Genomic DNA, 17,622 nt, shown 5'->3' with positions numbered 1-17,622 from the left:
CACGCTGCTCTCCGCACTGTCAAGGACTGACCAGGACTCCCTGTTGTCTATCACACTGGCCAGTGAGACTCCTGGATTCCCACGCAAAACATAGCTTGTTTCTAATTTTTTTGTGGCCCCTTCCAAACCTCTCAGCCCTAGCCATTCAGTCCACATACCTAAGAACCAATTCATGTCCCTCTACCCTCAAAAAGCCACCCAACTCCTCTCGCCAACTGAACTTGCTCTTCTACTAATACAGCACTTAAAATCTGGATCACAACTATCTGGCTCTTATATATGGTTAGTTGAATACTGCTTCTTCTTTCTAATCTAGATCATAAATTTAAGGGCAGAGGTCATGGTCTGTTTTCCTGTACCAATCTCAAAGGCAGAATCACCGGCCCCACCCTAGGCACACAAGAATGTATGCTGGCGGGAGTGAATACAGAAGCATTAAAAGTGCTCTGGGTGATCCTTATAAAAACTGCAGTATGGAAAATATCCCATATATCCTTCCAGCAGAGGTAATCTTAACAAATATTCATTGACTAGTGAGCCCTTAATACAGGGTCAAACATTTCTTTCACCACTACTACATATGAAGAAAACCAAAGTTGTTGCTCCAGCATGAGAATGGTTCACAAAAAAGTAGGAAACACTTTACATGTTTCAGATAAGAGGACAGTCACTGCTAAAAACAAGGATTCACCCTTCAGTATGCAGCCCACCTTGGTGGCCCTGGCTCACAAACTGCCTTCAGTTAGAGCTGGCCTCTGGCACATTCCAGTATTGTTAGCTGGCAAGTGACTAGGGTTGTGCTCTGACACCAGGATCTTTTTATTAATGCAGTTTCTTCCGAAAATAATTCTTGAAATTGCCTTCCCACCTTTTCCTAGCTTGAAAAAGTTATTTCTCTTCTATTTCTGCTCCTCTAACATCGAGTTTGCTATTTTGCATTATTTTCAGAAGGAATCTTCCATCTTCAACTCCACAAATAAATGAAAACCAAGCCACACAGTTGGAAATCAAGTTTTGTTTTTATATGAACAGAAGTAGACCATCTAGAAATATTTCAGTTTATTTAAATTGTTAAGTAGAGTATGAAACCGAATTTGTAGCTAGTACCAGAGAATGGACTTAACTGTTTGGTGTTTAATGAGAACAGCTTCTACACAGGATCCCAAGAGACTTACAGAAAAAGGGGCAAAGCCCTAATATTAAGCAAATAAAACTCATGTTTCAAACAGGTTATACAAAAATTGATTTATACTCCATTTCCCTTTTTTTGATATTTAGAAAGTGCAGATTTAACAAAAGGTAGCCATATCCTTTCTATATACAATGCCGATTATAATTATGCGAACAACAAAACTGTCAGTCTGTTACCCAAAAATCCCAGTGTTTAGCTCTCAAACCTTAAGTCACTCAACTGAATAAGGATTAAAGAGGGTTAAAAATAAAAAAGCTACTGCCACATTCCAGATAAAGGAAAGCAACAAACACATTAAAATTAATCCAACAAGAGGAGGTTTAACCTAAAATTTTTTGAGAAGCTTAATTTAACATCATTTCATTTCATTATTATTTTTAGTGGAAAATTAGGGATTATTTGGCAATGCTGCTTTTACTAGTAGTAAACAATGATAAAGTCAAGTGAGGGGAAAACCTATCAACAACCACCAGTGAGGCATATAAAACTGTTTTTAGAGCACTATCTGAAAAATTCATGGATGTTCATAGAAGATACGTCCCTGTGTTGTTTATGTGCGCCAAGAGGGCATTAAAATGCTATTCACGACACAGAAAGACTTTTCAATGGAAGCTGCTGTCCTAAACTCAGCCTCTGCTAGAAATGAATCATGCTATTCACAATTATTTCAACAAAGGTATCATCTTAGGATGCTAGCAGCATAGCAAACCTAACTTACCCTATCCTAAAGATAAGCAATGAAGCCAAACTAGAAAAATGAAGTTAAAAAAAAAGGACAGGGTGAGAGACAGCTAAAGATCTTATCTTTACATGAAAAGCCTTTGTTGTCCTTTTCCCAAATCCATGGTGATACAAGTTTTCCAAAGGGATGTGAAGATAGGACTTAATAATAGTCTAAAGTATTTCTAAATCTTAAGGTAAAGACAACTTAACACTGAAAAAGTGTTCTTCAAAGGCCAAATCCCAATATATTTGGCAGACGTTAATAAATTTCACTCCTCTGTCTCACCTTTTTGAAACAACCTTTACTGGGCTACCACACTGCTAGAGGAGTTGCCAAAGTGGAGACTACTCAAATTTAGGTTAAGAAATTTGTTCTAGGAAAGTGAACAGGCTAATTAGAAAGACAAATATACCTAATTAGAAAGACAAACCACAACACCCTCCAAACACTAGTGCATGCAATTAACTCTTCCATTTCATAAACTCAATGGAGAGACAGGAAGGGAACAATGAGGGAAGGAGAAGAGGAACGTGAAGTCAAACAGCAAACAAAGGAATCTGGGACAGAAGGTTTAGGGGACAGAAAATGAGAGGAAGACACAATTAACTGACATTTGATAGTAGGCAGTTAGAATTCATCTTTCAGTTTACTTAGCAAGTTAAATCAGTGCTTTGTGTTAAATCTGACAAACCTACAAGTTTGCCCCTTTCATTTTTAAATAACTCATACCACGAAGTGGTGAGGGAGAAGCAAATAAAGCAGCATGCAGAAAGAGACACGAGGAAAAAGTGGCCAAGGAAAAGAACTGGCGGTAGGAATAGTTTTAAATACCAAGGCCACTTAAATGAGACGCAGCAAACCAAAGCCATCCTTTCTGCATTACCCTTTGTCCTCACTTAACTACTTTGAATATTATAGCCAAGCAAACCACAAACATTTTAATGCTTTGTATTTCGATGATATGTCTCCTGCACATGCTTCCACCAAAACAAACAAAAAAAGGAAAAACCAAAGAAGTTCCTTTCCACATAAGGCACAGGACAAAAATAACCCCATTTACATATTCAAGGCGAAAATGAGTGTTTTCCTGGCTTTTGTTTCTTTTGCTATGTCTATAGATTATAGGGACTCAAGCACATTATCCATGACAGAAAATTCCACTGTTGTACAAAATAAAATTGTTAATTCTAACTTTTATTCTTATACAATTTGCAGAATAGAGTTGAAATGATTGCTATAGGTTTTAATGTTGATAAGAACTGGATTATAATACAACTGAAATGCAGTGGTGAGTTGAGCAAGTACATTTAAAAATGAACTCACAGACATGATTTTTCTATACATTTTTTTTGTTTGAAGAAAATTATAAAGTCAGCAAGCAGTCACAGATGAAAGAACAAATAAAATAGGTGGACTGGATAGTTAAGATGGGGAACAAAAATATCTGTTTAGAGTTAAAAATGGACAGAGTGGTTTATTTTGCAGCAAGAAGAGAAAACAGGGTGGTGGATGGCAACTGATGGCAACAGGAGACCGCTCAGCAACATTTGCTCTTCCAGCCTGTCACGCCTCCTCCACTGCTGATATCTACGTTTTCACTGTTGGGCTCTTTTACAGGGGTCTGCAACAAACACACAAGGAAAGCAGCCCGTGAAAAAACACTGCCGCGGGTAAACCAAGATCAATAGAAATATTCTCATAAATGTTAATTTATGTAACAAAATGCAATTACAGTCACATGAGATAGGTTTTCTCTCTCAGGCAAAGTAAAGAAACAGAAGCTTTGTTTCTGATCTTCATTTTGCCCTCTTCTTCCACGTTGGGAAATGTCCAGAGGCCTCCTGGCTTCCCTTTGTAGAGCTTCTGAAGTCTCTGCCCTAACTCCTGTGAAGAGATGTTACCCCTAGCCCTCCCCCCTGAGTACTCACTGCTTAAACAGCATCTAGCACATGTATAAAGCCAGTGATGGATCATGTCTAATTTCAGAGACGTGAAACAGCCCTTTTCTGTTTAGTTTTACTTGCCTTTTGAGACTGAAGCTTGTATCATGGTACCATAGCTTTAAAAAGGCAATCTCCACTCTGATATACTAACATTAAGTGGAGAAAATAGGGTGGGGCAAAACGCAAAATTGTATTATTCATGTTAAAAATGGTTACAGAAAAAATGAAAAGGAGAGACACCAAAATGTTAACAGTAGTAATTAATCCTTAGGTGAATTTATGAATGATTTTATTTTCCCCTTTGTATAATCCTGTATTTCCCCAACATCCTAAATACTACTTTTATAATCAGAAGAACATACTATTTTAAATGGATAGCTTATACCGTATGTATGAAAGCAAAATTTTCTTAGGGATAGCATACCTACAGTAAAGTATTCAAGTCTTCACTGTGCCTAGTGATGTATACGCCATGAAACCACCAGATCAAAACACAGGACAGAACATGCCCCGAGAAGGCTCCCTAGCGTCCCTCTCCAGCCAGTACTACCCTCCTAAAGGGAACCAGTACTTGGATTTCTATCACCATTGATCTGTTTTTTCTGTTCCTGATCTTCATATACATAGAACCATATTTTACATATTCTTTTGTGTCTGACTTCTTTTTCCTTTTACTATCAGCCTGGGTGATTTATCCATGCTAGTGTGTGTGTAAGTGTTTTTATCCTGTTAAAAGCTAGGAATTTTAAAAGGTAGGAGTACTGTTACCACTGCTAGATCCTACAGATTTCTAGATGGCTCTCTGTTCCAATTCCTTACTTCACTTTGGAGGATTAGATATTGGCGACAGGTAAACGTTTAGAAACAGTACCACCCAAACCCAATTTCTGTATGTAAATCAAGTACTTTAGAAAAGCCTAAAAGTTCAACTGTGTCGCCAGGTACCTTAGCAGTAAATAAAAACAGAAACTTACCTTTCGAAGAATATCTTCAGCTAACGTGAGGAACGCCTTTTCGATGTTTATATTTGCTTTTGCACTAGTCTCAAAAAATCTAATACCATGCTCCCTTGCAATCTAAAACAAAAGCAAAATATCATCATAAAATTATCAATATAGGTTGCCAACTGATGACTTTTGTATCTTAAATGATATTATTATTCTAAAGGTAACAGTCTCAACTAGGTTATAGAAAACAGGTTATTTCGATGGGCCAAGACTCCTTCAAAAATAAGCAAACAAAAAATCAACTCAAACAATAAGCTGTTGTTTCCAACAGCATTTTAAAAAGAATGTGAATAGCTCAGTGGACTCCATCACCACTATGGTAAAAACAATCAAATGCAATACCATCTTCACAAGGAAAGGGCAGCATATTAATTTCATTCAGAGCTTACCTGTTCTCCTTTTCCTTTAGGGACAACTCTTTTATCGTCCATATCACATTTGTTTCCTAGTAACATTCTTTCCACATCTTCGTTGGCATGCTAAAATGAAATAAAAAATTAATTTACACACTACCATGAATTATGGCTTAATAAAAATGACTTTTTCTCAATTTATGGTGTCATTTCTTTTCTTCTTTTTTTTTGTAATAGAGGCACTGGGGATTGAACCCAGGACCTCATGCATGCTAAGCATGCACTCTACCACTGAGCTATACTCCCTCTCCACTTCAGTCATCTATAGTCTGAAAGTTTTAAAGCAGTCATCTTGAAACCATATGCTAAAAGCCTATACAAATTCTTAAACTATCTAGAAAAATAAACACAATTCCTAAGGCATATCCCTGGTCAAATATTACTTCCCCCCTATAGAAGGCTGTCTAGTTTCTAGTTACGTTCTCAACAAAAGAGAGGATATATGCAAAAGATTTGAAACTGTAATTTCTTACCCATAATCTAAATCTAAGCTGGATCATGATTCTGGATAATGTGTATTACCCTATTAAGAAGCCTTAATTAAAAATTTTACAAAGCCCTTAAAGTCTCAAAAAGCTATACTGCCAGGGGATCTCATGCACAAACATCAGTTAAAATAAATGTTTGCTCCACCAAAGTACTACATCTTCTGCAGAAAAAGAAAAATCCATCTCTAAAATTGGTATGAATTTCAAGGGACCCTGAACAGCCAAAACAATCTTGAAAAGAAGTATGGAAGATGCATACTTACTGATTTCAAAACTTACTACAAAGCTACAGTAATCAGAACAGTGTGTTACTGGCATAAAAACAGATATGGACAAATGGAACAGAATTGAGTCTAGAAAAAAACCCTCATATACGCCATCAAGTGATTTCCAAGAAGAGTGCCAAGACCACTCAATGGGGAAAAGGATAGTCTTCCCAACAGATGGTGTTGAGAATATAGACATCAACATGCAAAAGAATGAAGATGGAGCTTTGACTAATACCATATACAAAAATGAACTCAAAATGGATCAGAGACCTAAATATAAGACCCAGAACTAGTAAACTCGTAGAAGAAAACATAAGGAAAAACTTATATGACACTGGACTTGACAATGAATTCTTAGGTATGACACCAAAAGCACACGCAATGAAAGAGAAAAAAATACAAAATAATTACATCTTCTTTAATTTCTTTTAACAACATTTTATGGTTTTCAAAACGTATAAGCCTTGTACTTCTTTGGTTAAATTTTTCATTTCTTTTTCTCTTTCTGATGATATTGTATATGAAATTATGTTCTTAATTTCATTTTTGGATTATTCACTGCTAGTGTATAGAAATACAACTGATTTCTGTATACTGATATTTGTTTCCTGCAACCTAATTGAACTTGTTTGTTATTAGTTCTAATAGTTTCATTTCTTGGTGGATGTGCGTGGATTCCTTAGGATTTTCTACATACAAGATCACATCATTTACAAATACAGCTTTACCTTTCAATCTGGGTGCCCCCCTCCTTTTTTCCTGTGCTTAAATGCCCTGGCTAGAACCTCCAGTATAGTGTTAAACAGTAGTAGCCAGAGCTGGCATCCTAATCATGTTCTTGATTATAGGGAGCAGGTATGATGCTGGCTGTGGGACTTTCACAGACATCTTTCATTAGGCTAAGAAAGTTCTCTCTACTTCTAGTTTGTTCAGTGTTTTTTATCACGAAAGGGTGCTTGATTTTGTCAAATTGTTCTTTGGGTGTCTGTTCACATGATCATATGCTTTTCGTCTTTTATTAATATGGTGTATTACACTGACTGATTCATATGCTGCATCCTGAGGTAAATTCCTCTTGATCACGATGTATAAGCTTTTCTTAAATGCTACTGGATCAATTCAGCTATTAAAATTTTAATTTCTATAACATAGTGAAAATTAGCCAAAGTCAATCTCTTACATATCAGAAGGTTTTTTTTTTTTATGGCTGGGTTTTATGTATCTTAGTTCTCATGCAGAGAAGCTTAAGCCATCCAGCCTATCAAGTTAAATGCATATGCCTGTGGCATAATAAAAACATATTTTTGGTCTTTGTCTTCATTCCTAGCACAGAGCTCCTAATTTCGTGAGTGATAAGAGTGTATCTTTTGTTATTCATAACAATCTGTTTTCTATTAACCTAAATTTATGCTAATGAAGGACTCATGGCAGGGTCCCTACAGAGCTTCATAATAGAGGCTGGTCACCAAAAGAACCAAACACTGAGGGTTGGAACTTTCAGACCCACATCCCAGGAAGTGAAGGGGGCTAGAGATTAAGTTCAATTACCAGAGGCCAATGATTTAATTAACCATGACTATGTAATGAAGCGCCCATTAAAACCTGGAAACAATGAAGTTGAGGTATCTTCCAGGTTGGGGAACACATCAAGGTGCCAAGAGGACTTGTGGTTGCCGGGGGGATAAATTGGGAGATTAAGATTGGCAGATACTAACTACTATATACAAAGTAGATAAACAACAAATTTCTACTGTATAGCACAGGGAACTATATTCAATATCTATAATGAAAAAGAATATGAAAATGAATGTATGTATATGTATGACCGAAACTTTACGCTGCACACTAGAAATTGACACAACATTGTAAACTGACTATACTTCAATTAAAAAAAAAGTTGGGAATATTGGTAAATAAAAAAACTAAATAAAAATAAATAAAAATAAATAAAATAAAATAAAATACTAAAAAAAAAAAAAAAAAAAAAAAAAGGTGCCAAGGCAGTGACATGTCCAGAGACAGCCTGGAAGCTCTGTTTTCTAATACTCATGCATTGCCCATGCATTTCTTCTACGTAGCTATTTCAGAACTGCATCCTTTACAACAAAATCATAAATATAGTGTTCCTGAGTTCTGAGAGTCATTTGAGTAAACTATCGAACTTGAAAATGGATCATGAGAACCCTGAAATTTGCAGCCAAGTCAGACAAAAGTGCAGGTAAGTCTGGGGACACAGGACTTGCAAATGAAGGAAGAGCAATCTGTGGGTCTTAGACATGTGGAGTCTGAAGCTAAGACTGAGTAGTTAGTGTCAGAATAGTGTCAGGTGATATCACAGAATCGGAAAACTGGTTGTTGCTACAACACTGCATAGTCTCTATATAAACTGCTCTTATTACACATGCTACTTGGCTAAACTATAAAATAAAGGCTAAGGCAATTAAAAACGGAGGCTTCTGCTTGTTTCCAAATCTGTGTCATTAACTGATATTAAATACTAAAAGGCTTCTTGTAGAAATGGAAAAGTTAGTCATGAGCCTTTAGGATTGCTACCACTGAAGATATTATTATCCTGGGTCTAATACTGGCTAAGACTTGATCTTTGTGTATCCAGCCAAAACTTGCTTTTAAAAGTTAGTCTTAATGAAATTCAAAGCACAGAAGGCAACAATAAGACATGAAAAGTAATTCCAACAAGAAGCTACCTATGCTGGAGCACAGAAACAGACGTGCTCTGACACACAACTTAACTTTATAAAAATGGACATCTTCACATGAAATGATATGGCACTATCTTCTTGGTTAGGTTTCTACCACATTAGTACTCTGTATATTTCAAAATGTCTAGAAGTGATATGACATTTTTATAACTTAAAAATATATTTTTTAAACTACTATCGAAAATGTAATTCATTCACTCAATAAAAATTCACTGAGAAAGAATTCGTTTAGAGAGGTGTGTTAAACCACTAGTAGCTTCTATTTGGGGCCATCTTATAAGATCATTGTATAGAGTTTTAGGGTAATTTGGTAATTGCCTTGAATAGGATTCTAGACAGATCTGCCCAAAATTTTAAGAAAAGGTAGGCCAAAAAGTAACATTACCCTATAACAAGTAGAAATACTCAATAATAGTGATAGTAACACTATATCCTAAAGATCAATTAGAATACTTATTCTTCTTAACTAAGTGCACAAATGTGTGCTTATGTAGGGTTTATGCAATTTCTAGGTCTTACCTCATCTATGTTTCTAAGCCATTTGCTGATGTTTTCAAAACTTTTACCATTGGTGATGTCATATACTAGCATGATACCCATTGCTCCTCTGTAGTAGGAGGTTGTGATGGTGTGAAATCGCTCTTGGCCTGCCGTATCCCTGAAATAAACAGCCAATAATTTGTATTGAGCATTTGGATATTACTACATTCTAGATAAAGGGCAAGACAGTAGAACAGTATGGTAAAACAGAGATTAAAATCCATTATATGACACAAAGCACAACAGAACCATTACTCAATTAATTCTTAAACAGTAAATAATTAAAGTTATTCATAAACATATGAATGCATAAATACTTTTTAGTCTAAGGAAATTAACAACCTACCAATACTGGGTGAAAATCTGGAAGGGAAAACAGTCAAAAGTGACATATAAAATTCTTGAAGTTATTTATGAATAATAAAATGAATACCAGTAAGTGTGATTTTAAAAAGTCTTGGAATTCCATTTATCTAGTTCCATAATGTAATACAAAAGCATGTGGAATTTTTAGAACATTAAAGGGCTATATGATAGTATAAACAAGTTAACCTTTAGAATCATTTACAAGAAGCTGTGAAGATAACCTCATTTATGAATAACAAGACAAAAATATGTGAATAGCAGTACTTTTCAATGCCGGCTGGCCAAAGATTTAAGAGACATATTTTGCTCCTGAAAATTTTCCCTCTTGTTTGCATCACTTCTTTTTATGGATCATTATAATTCGCATATATGCATATTTTAGTCTCCCCTATCTTTTCTTAAAAAGCAAAATTCAAACAAATAAAAAATTCCATTCTCAAATCTACAATCCCCTCCAACTAACACTGCACTACTCTGTTCTCCTTCCCAGCAAACTTAAAAAAACAAAAAAACTTTTATTTTAAAATAACTATTGCCTCACAGAAATTTTCAAAAACAGTACAAAGAAGTCCTGTCTCCCCTTCACTCAGCTTTCCTCAATGGTAACATCTTACATCATAGTACAAAAGCAAAACCAGGAAATTCACATTGGTACAATCTATAGGCCTTATTTAGAGTTCACTTTTTTACAGGTACTTGTGTGTTCTCTGCAATTTTTTCAGGGGGTAAAGATCTGTGTATTCACCATCACAAATACGACAGAAAACTGTTGTATCACTTCTCTCCCCCGCCACCCAAGTCCCTACACCCTGGCTAATAATCTGTCTTCCATTTCCATTTCCAGAATGTTATATAGAAGGAATCATGCAGAATGCAACCTTTTGAAATGGTCGTTTACTTTTTCTAGCATAATGCTACTGAGATTTACCCAAGTTGTTGCATGTAATACTAGTCTGTTCCATTTTACTGTTGAGTATACTCCATGGTATGGATGTATCACAATTTGTTTAATCACTCACCTGTGGAAGGACCTGTGTTGTTTCCAGTTCTGGGCTATTACAAGTAAAGCTGATATGAATATTCATGTACAAAAGCTTCCATTTCTCTGAGATGAATACTCAGGAATGTTACTGCTGAGCCACGTGGTAAATATATGTTTAACTTTCTAAGAAACTGCCAAGCTTTTCTAGAGTGGCTGTACCACTTTACATCCCCACTAGCAATGTATGAGAGATCCAGTTTCTTTGCATCCTCCTCAGCATTTGGTTTTCTCACTATATTTTAGTTGTTCTAACAGGGCACATAGTGACAGCTCATCATTTTAATTTGTATTTCTCTACAGCTAATGATAAATATTTTTTCATGTAATTATCTGCCATCCATCTATTCTTGCTGGTGAAATGTCTATTTATATCTTCTGCCTATTTTCTAATTGGATAGTTTGCCTTAAAAAAAACAAAACTATTGAGTGTTGAGGGTTCTTTTTCATACAAGTCCTCTGTCAGGTATGTGGTTTGGAAATATTTTCTCCAAGTCTGTAACTAGTTTCTTTTGACAAAGTCTTTTGTAGAGCAAAAAATTTTTATTTTGTTGAAGTCCAATTTATTGATTTTTTACCTTTTATGGGTTGTGGTTTTAGTGTTATGTCCAAGAACTTCTCACCCAATCTTATGTCCCCAAAATTTTCTCCTATGTTTTCTTCTAAGTCTTAAGGTTTTACATCTTATATTTAAATTAATGATACAGTTTGAATTAATTTTAGCACAAAGTATGAATTTTAAGTAGAAGATCACCTTTTTGCTCATGGATGCCCAATGCTCTAGCACCATTTGTTGAAAATGTTTTACAGAAATATCCTTTCTTCACTGAATTGCTTTTACACCTATGGCAAAAACCAGTAGGCCATGGTTCAATCTATTTCTGGGTTTTTTATTGTTACAATGACCTGTGTATCTATGCCTCTGCCAATATGGCACTGTCTTGATTAATGTAGCTAAAAAAGTCTTAAAATCAGGTAGACTAGTTCCTCTCACTTATTTTTCTGTCAGAGTTATTTTAATTATTCTAGCATTTCCGTATACAATTTAGGACAAGCTTGTCTACACCTACAAAAAAAAAGTCTTCCTAGCAAACTTCTTTAAATAGTTACCTCTAGTTTCTGCCTCTTCAAATTTATTCCTTAACGAATTCTAATCCAACTGCTATTACTACAATTCTACCAAGACTGCTCTTCCTCAGTCTGATTGGCAAAGCCAGTATCTAGTCCCTTTATACGTACAGTAATCATTCAGCAGGGTTCTACAGAGTTACCACTTTCTCTTGAAACATTTTATTCTCATGACTTTTCAGAAACCACGTTTCTGCTCATTCTCAGAATCTTTTTTGCTAGCATTCTAACATTCAGAGGTGTAGGAGCTGACATTCTCTACACAGTAGCCAAAGTCATCTTCTTTAAATATAGTTTGATCTTACCATTTTTCTGCTTAAAAATTTCCAATAGCTTCACTGGGGAAATAATGGAACTGAAACAACTGGCTATCTTTAAGCAAAAAAATGAAGTCGGACTCCACCTCATACCCTATACAGAAGTTAATTTAAAACAGATCTAAGACCTAAATGTAAGAGATAAAATTCTAAAACTCTTGTAAGAAAACATAGGGGGATATCTTCATGATCTTAGCTTTGGCAACTGTTTCTCAGATACGCTGCACCAAAAGCACAAACAATGGGAAAAAAATAAGTAAACTGGATCTCGTCAAAATTAAAAAGATCTGTAGTTCCATAGACACTATCAAGAAAAAGAAAACCCACAAAAGGGAAAAAAATATTTGCAAATCATACACTGATAAGGTATATCCATACAATGGAATGTTATTCAGCCATAAAAAGTAATGAAACATTCATATATGCTACAACATGGATGAGCCCTGATAGCATTATGTTAAAGTGAAAGAAACCAGACAGAAAAAAACACATTGTATAATTCCACTTATATGAAATGTCCTGAATAGAAAATCTACAGAGACAGAAAATAGATTAGTGGTTGCCCTGGCTGAAGGGTTTGGGCAGGATGGGCAGACTGCTAAAGGGTATGGAGTTTCTTTCCAGGAGTATAAATATGTTCTCAAATTGTGATAATGGTGAATATATTTTGTAAACATACTAAAAAACTATTTAATTGTACACTTTATATGAGTGAATTATAAGATATAAATTATGTCTCAATAAAGCCATTACAAAACAAACAAATGGAAAACATGACTAGGCTGAAAAAACAAACCAAAACTCCCAATGGCAATTCATTATTACCAGGACCAATTCCAAAATTCTTATCCTGAAGTTTACAAAGTGCTACTGGATTTGCACTTTTCACCCAAATTCTGAGGCACTCCTTTCCCTGACAGCTAGAGCCACATTTTTCTCATGTCCTCAAATTCACAAACTTGGCCCCACCTGAGAGCCTCTATACTCACTTTGCCCACAGCCTATACATGATTGGCTCCTCATCTCTGCATTTTAACCATCACCTTTTCAATGAAGTCTTCTCTGCCCATCCAATTTAAATAGTCATCCAGTCTCTCTCCATTCCATCTCCTTACTTTACTTCTCTGCAGTACCACTTATTACAGAGTTATTCACTGCCTTCCATGCCCTCTAAAATACAAGTTCCATCAGAGATCTGTACTGTTCACTGCAGAATCCACAGTATCTACATGGTGAGTAAGTACTCGAATGTCTGTTAATGAATCCGTATTTCAAAATCTTACCCAGCAGGTTCTTCATTAAATTTTAAAATCAAGGCACTCCAATCTAGTCACAGAACCCTTGAAAATACACATATTTTAAAAATAATGCTCACATGCCTAAAAATATGAGTAGCAAGGAATATAACAGAACTACCAATACATCAATATTCCTTATACTTAACTGTGGTGTACATTACATGTTCACACATCTGCCATCTATCTATTTATCCATCAATTCAAATATATACCAAGTGTCTACTGTGTGCTAGGCATTATGCAAGAATACATACAGAACATGGGTCTGGAGTCAGATCCAAGTTTATCCTCAGGTTCCAATCCTTTCAGCTGGGTGACCTTGAAGGTATTTAACCTTCCTGGATCTTTGGTTTTTTCACTCACAATTAGGAGGGATAACTGAAGTTATTTGTTACAGATAACCCCAAAGAACCAATAGCATAAAAATATGCAAAGATGTAATAGTATCATTATATGTGACTCAAAATTTAATTGTGCTTTCAAAGATGTCCTAAATAATAACGACCTCTGTAGATGCTCTACGTCTATGGCATGAAGAGCTCTCTCAAGTTAACACTTGTCTATGTTTAAGCTGTAATCAATACTGCCTTAAAAGGAAAACCCTGACTTTGCCTGAAGCCTATTTCTGCATAAAGGTAAAATAAAATGGTTTTTCATTAAGCCAAGTTAAAGATCTGGCTGGACTTTTCAATTTTCTTAAGAGAATCTCAGCCTTGTCACTTGCCCGCTTCATGTCAAAGTATATGGATTTGCCCTTTAAAATAACACAAAAATCTCATTTATTCACTCTACCAGTATTTACTACTCTAGGCTCTAGAGAAAAAGCTGTAAACAGAGCAAAAATTCCTCCCTTATTAAGAGTCTATATTCTATTGGGGGTTGGGAAAGAAAGGAAGGAAGGAAGGAAGAAAGGGAGAGACAAGAGAGAGAAAGAAAAAGAAAAAGAAAGAAAGGGAAGGAAGGAAGAGAGAGAGGGAGGGAGGGAGGGAGGGAGGGAGGAAGGGAGGAAGGGAGAAATTTATTTCTGGAATTACACTTCTTCAGGAGGAAAAGTGCCAAAAAGGCAAAAAGTAGAGACTAGGCACTGATGTTGGGGATGGTGTAAGCAAGCGAAATTGTAAACAAGGGAGAGGAGGTGAAGGGAATAAGTATGTGAGCCATATAAATACCTGCAGTAACAGCGTTCCAAGAAGAGGGAAGAACAAGTGCGAAGGTTCTGAAGCATGGTTGAAGAACAGTAAGGAGATCAATGTGACTAGAATGGAATGAGTGAAGGTAGACTAGTAAGGAGATAGAGAGATGGGGAAGGGAGTGCAAATCGTATAGGATTTTATAGGCCTTGGCAAGGACCTCAGCTTTTCCTCTGAGTGAGATGGGAAGTCCATTGGAAGGTTTTACAAAAAGAAATAACCTGGTTTCAGAAAAGTTGTTCTGTCTACCATGTTAAAAATGGGTGTGTGTGTGCAAAAGCAGCTAGCAGGTAATGAAATATCTATCTAAAAACTGCCAAAAGAAATGTCATTTAACAAAAACCATTTAACTGACTCAGTCTCAATTCTACATTGTACCCTTAAATTAGGTTAGATCAGTAAGACGCTACACACACACACACACACAAGTACGTACATACGTATATGTATGCATTTGTATTTATATATGTTCTTAGACCACAATTTTTATCTCCATTACCTTTAATTGTTCTGTCAACTAATTAGAAGCATTACAAGTAGCTTAATGAAAACTTACAGTGCATTAGTTATGATCTGTTCTTTCCTCCTTTCTCTACATTATTTCTAAAAAGAATTAACAATACATTGTTGGTAGCCCTCCCTCCCTGACCCCATTTTTTTTTTGTGTTGGCCACCAATCACCAAGAAGTTTATAGGGAAATTTCACAAACTGACACAGCAAATGAGTTGTCCTCCAGGGATAGTATTTTTACATCTTCCATTTTTCTCAATTCTAAAATCTTGTTTTATTTTATTAATCTTACCCATTTAGTTACAAGTTGCCTTAAAAAAAGGTGTAATTATATATGCTTTCATAAAAAAAAACAATAAAAATGTGTTCTATCACAGTAGATATAGTTTAGTTCTTTTCTGAACTGGTAAAAAGTTTAAATCAACTAATAATTCTATCCCCTTAGAGAGGGGTTAAAGTTTCCTACCTAAAATCCCAGCCAAAAATGCACTTGTCCAAGACAAAGAATGTACAGGACCTGGGTTTCCAATATCTAAGAGCTATAACGTAGAAGGGATACATTTCAATTTTGCATCTCAACTTCTGTCATAAGTAATAAGAATTTAGGGAGAATATCTCCCACAGCATTCCACTATGAGTAACACCCTCAACACTTCTAGCTGTTACATGCTTCCTACTTCCCCATACATTCACATTATACAATTAGTAAATTATATACACACCAGTGTCAAATCCATGACTAAATTCTCCACCAAGAAAGAACACACTATAAAGAAACTACAATGGCATCTTGAGAGGAAATTTTATATTATAATGCTGGTTAGTTATGAAATACTAATATAAAAGACACTGAAATATTAATGACCCCTCCGAAAAGAAAGATAATCATGGCAAGCTACTCCATCTGTGCTTTGATTTTTGTCTCCTCCATCTTCCAAAACCTCTTACACCCTATGCTATCCTTGCTAACTTTTAAAATTATCGTTTTCCTTGATCCTCTTAATACCAGCTCCTACCAACTGTTAAGGCAGTCAACAATTTATTTCAAACAAGAAACAGAATCCCTGCCTCACTACCTTAAGGCTAACTGGTGACCCTTTGCTCGGGGCTAAAAATAGTCAAAGCTGCTTATTCATGCTCAAAACATTTTTAGGTTTGCATACACACATACAGTCAAGGTCTAAAGACAGCAGGTTGACACCAAGAAGCAAAAGCAGGTGTTGATTATCTGAAGAGCAATTAAACATTCCATATGTTCACATTATCTTTTTATGTCACCATATTACACAGGGTTTTGAGCCTGTTTTCAAAACCACTCCCTTGGTTTTCCTTTTCTATTAAAATTTTTTTCTTCTCAGTCTACAAAGCATAATCACATTTCTGAAATTATAAACCAATGGCAACTGAATTTTCCTGACATAAAATAACAGATACCCAGCTGAGAGAATGCTGTAAAATCCTTTTTTTCCCAACTGACATATAATGGAAGAAGTGATATTTTCCCAGGAACTAAAACAGCTTATTTCCTTAATTGTTAGTCCCACATGCAGGGTCAGGGAAGCTGTGTAGTCTGGCTGCTATTATAACTGGTATTTTTAATCTCAGCAATGACAGCACTAGAACAGGCCAGAGACAACATTAATCTGCTCTGTAAGGCAGAGATCCCAAATTTATTAACTTTGTGCTTTTGGTAACATAATAAAGTTATTCCTCACATATATGCTATTTCTCTACACTCTAAATACCATGGGTTTAAATTATGCTCATCTTCATCCCCCAAAAAGGGTCGAGATCAAAAGCCTGATACCCGCCCTTGCAGAGCTTACATTCCAGTTGGGACAGGAACAAACAAGTTAAGTAAGTATCTAATCCCAAATTGTGATAAATGTTAAACAAGGTATACAGGGTGGAGTGGTGAAGAATAACATGGGGGGAGGAAGGAAGTAATCTAGATAGAACGATCGGGGAGGACTTCTCTATAGAGCCGATGCTTAAGGTAAGAAGTGAAGTATGAACATTGAGTCAACAAGTATTTATTCAGCATCTGTATCTGCCAGGCTCTGTTGTAGGTGGTGATTATATAACCACAAATCAGACAAATGGGATCCCTATCCTCAAAAAGCTTACATTCTGGTTGAGGGGAAAATAAGGAATATATTTTTAAAATATGGCAAATTTAGATACTAAAACTTGCTATGACATAAATAAACTAGAATAAATGTGACAGTGCCTAGAGGACTGGGGTTGGTTTAGCTAGTCCATCATGCAGGGGCTCTCTCAGAGAATAATACTGAACTGAGACTGAACGAGAGAAGGCAGCAGCACAAAGATCTGATGAAAAGCATTCCAAGCAGAAGGAACAGCTGAATTACAAAGGCCCTCAGATGGGAACACGTGTAGCATATGCACGAAAGGAAAAAAATGGCCACAGGGGCTGGAACAAAACTGGTAAGAGGTCAGAAGGGGCAGTGGCCAAA

At 35.9% G+C, this 17,622-nt stretch overlaps 1 protein-coding gene across 1 annotated transcript in view; it reads right to left on the bottom strand.

Moving 5' to 3' along the window:
• Positions 1–1,000: 1,000 nt before the first annotated feature.
• RAB10 (RAB10, member RAS oncogene family) overlaps positions 1,001–17,622 on the bottom strand; it is a 63,014-nt gene continuing 46,392 nt past the window's right edge. Inside the window, exons 3-6 of the mRNA XM_006190215.2 lie at positions 9,276–9,414; positions 5,256–5,345; positions 4,834–4,935; positions 1,001–3,537 (exon numbers count right to left, since the gene is read on the bottom strand). Of these exons, the coding sequence (XP_006190277.1) occupies positions 3,454–3,537; positions 4,834–4,935; positions 5,256–5,345; positions 9,276–9,414 (415 nt within the window). The 3' untranslated portion in view covers positions 1,001–3,453. The remainder of the gene's footprint in view (positions 3,538–4,833; positions 4,936–5,255; positions 5,346–9,275; positions 9,415–17,622) is intronic.

Source organism: Camelus ferus, chromosome 15 (assembly GCF_009834535.1).
Source record: "Camelus ferus isolate YT-003-E chromosome 15, BCGSAC_Cfer_1.0, whole genome shotgun sequence".
Taxonomy (NCBI): domain Eukaryota; kingdom Metazoa; phylum Chordata; class Mammalia; order Artiodactyla; family Camelidae; genus Camelus; species Camelus ferus.
Note: the sequence above shows the minus strand (reverse complement) of the source record. Positions and strands in the feature narration are given on the sequence as shown.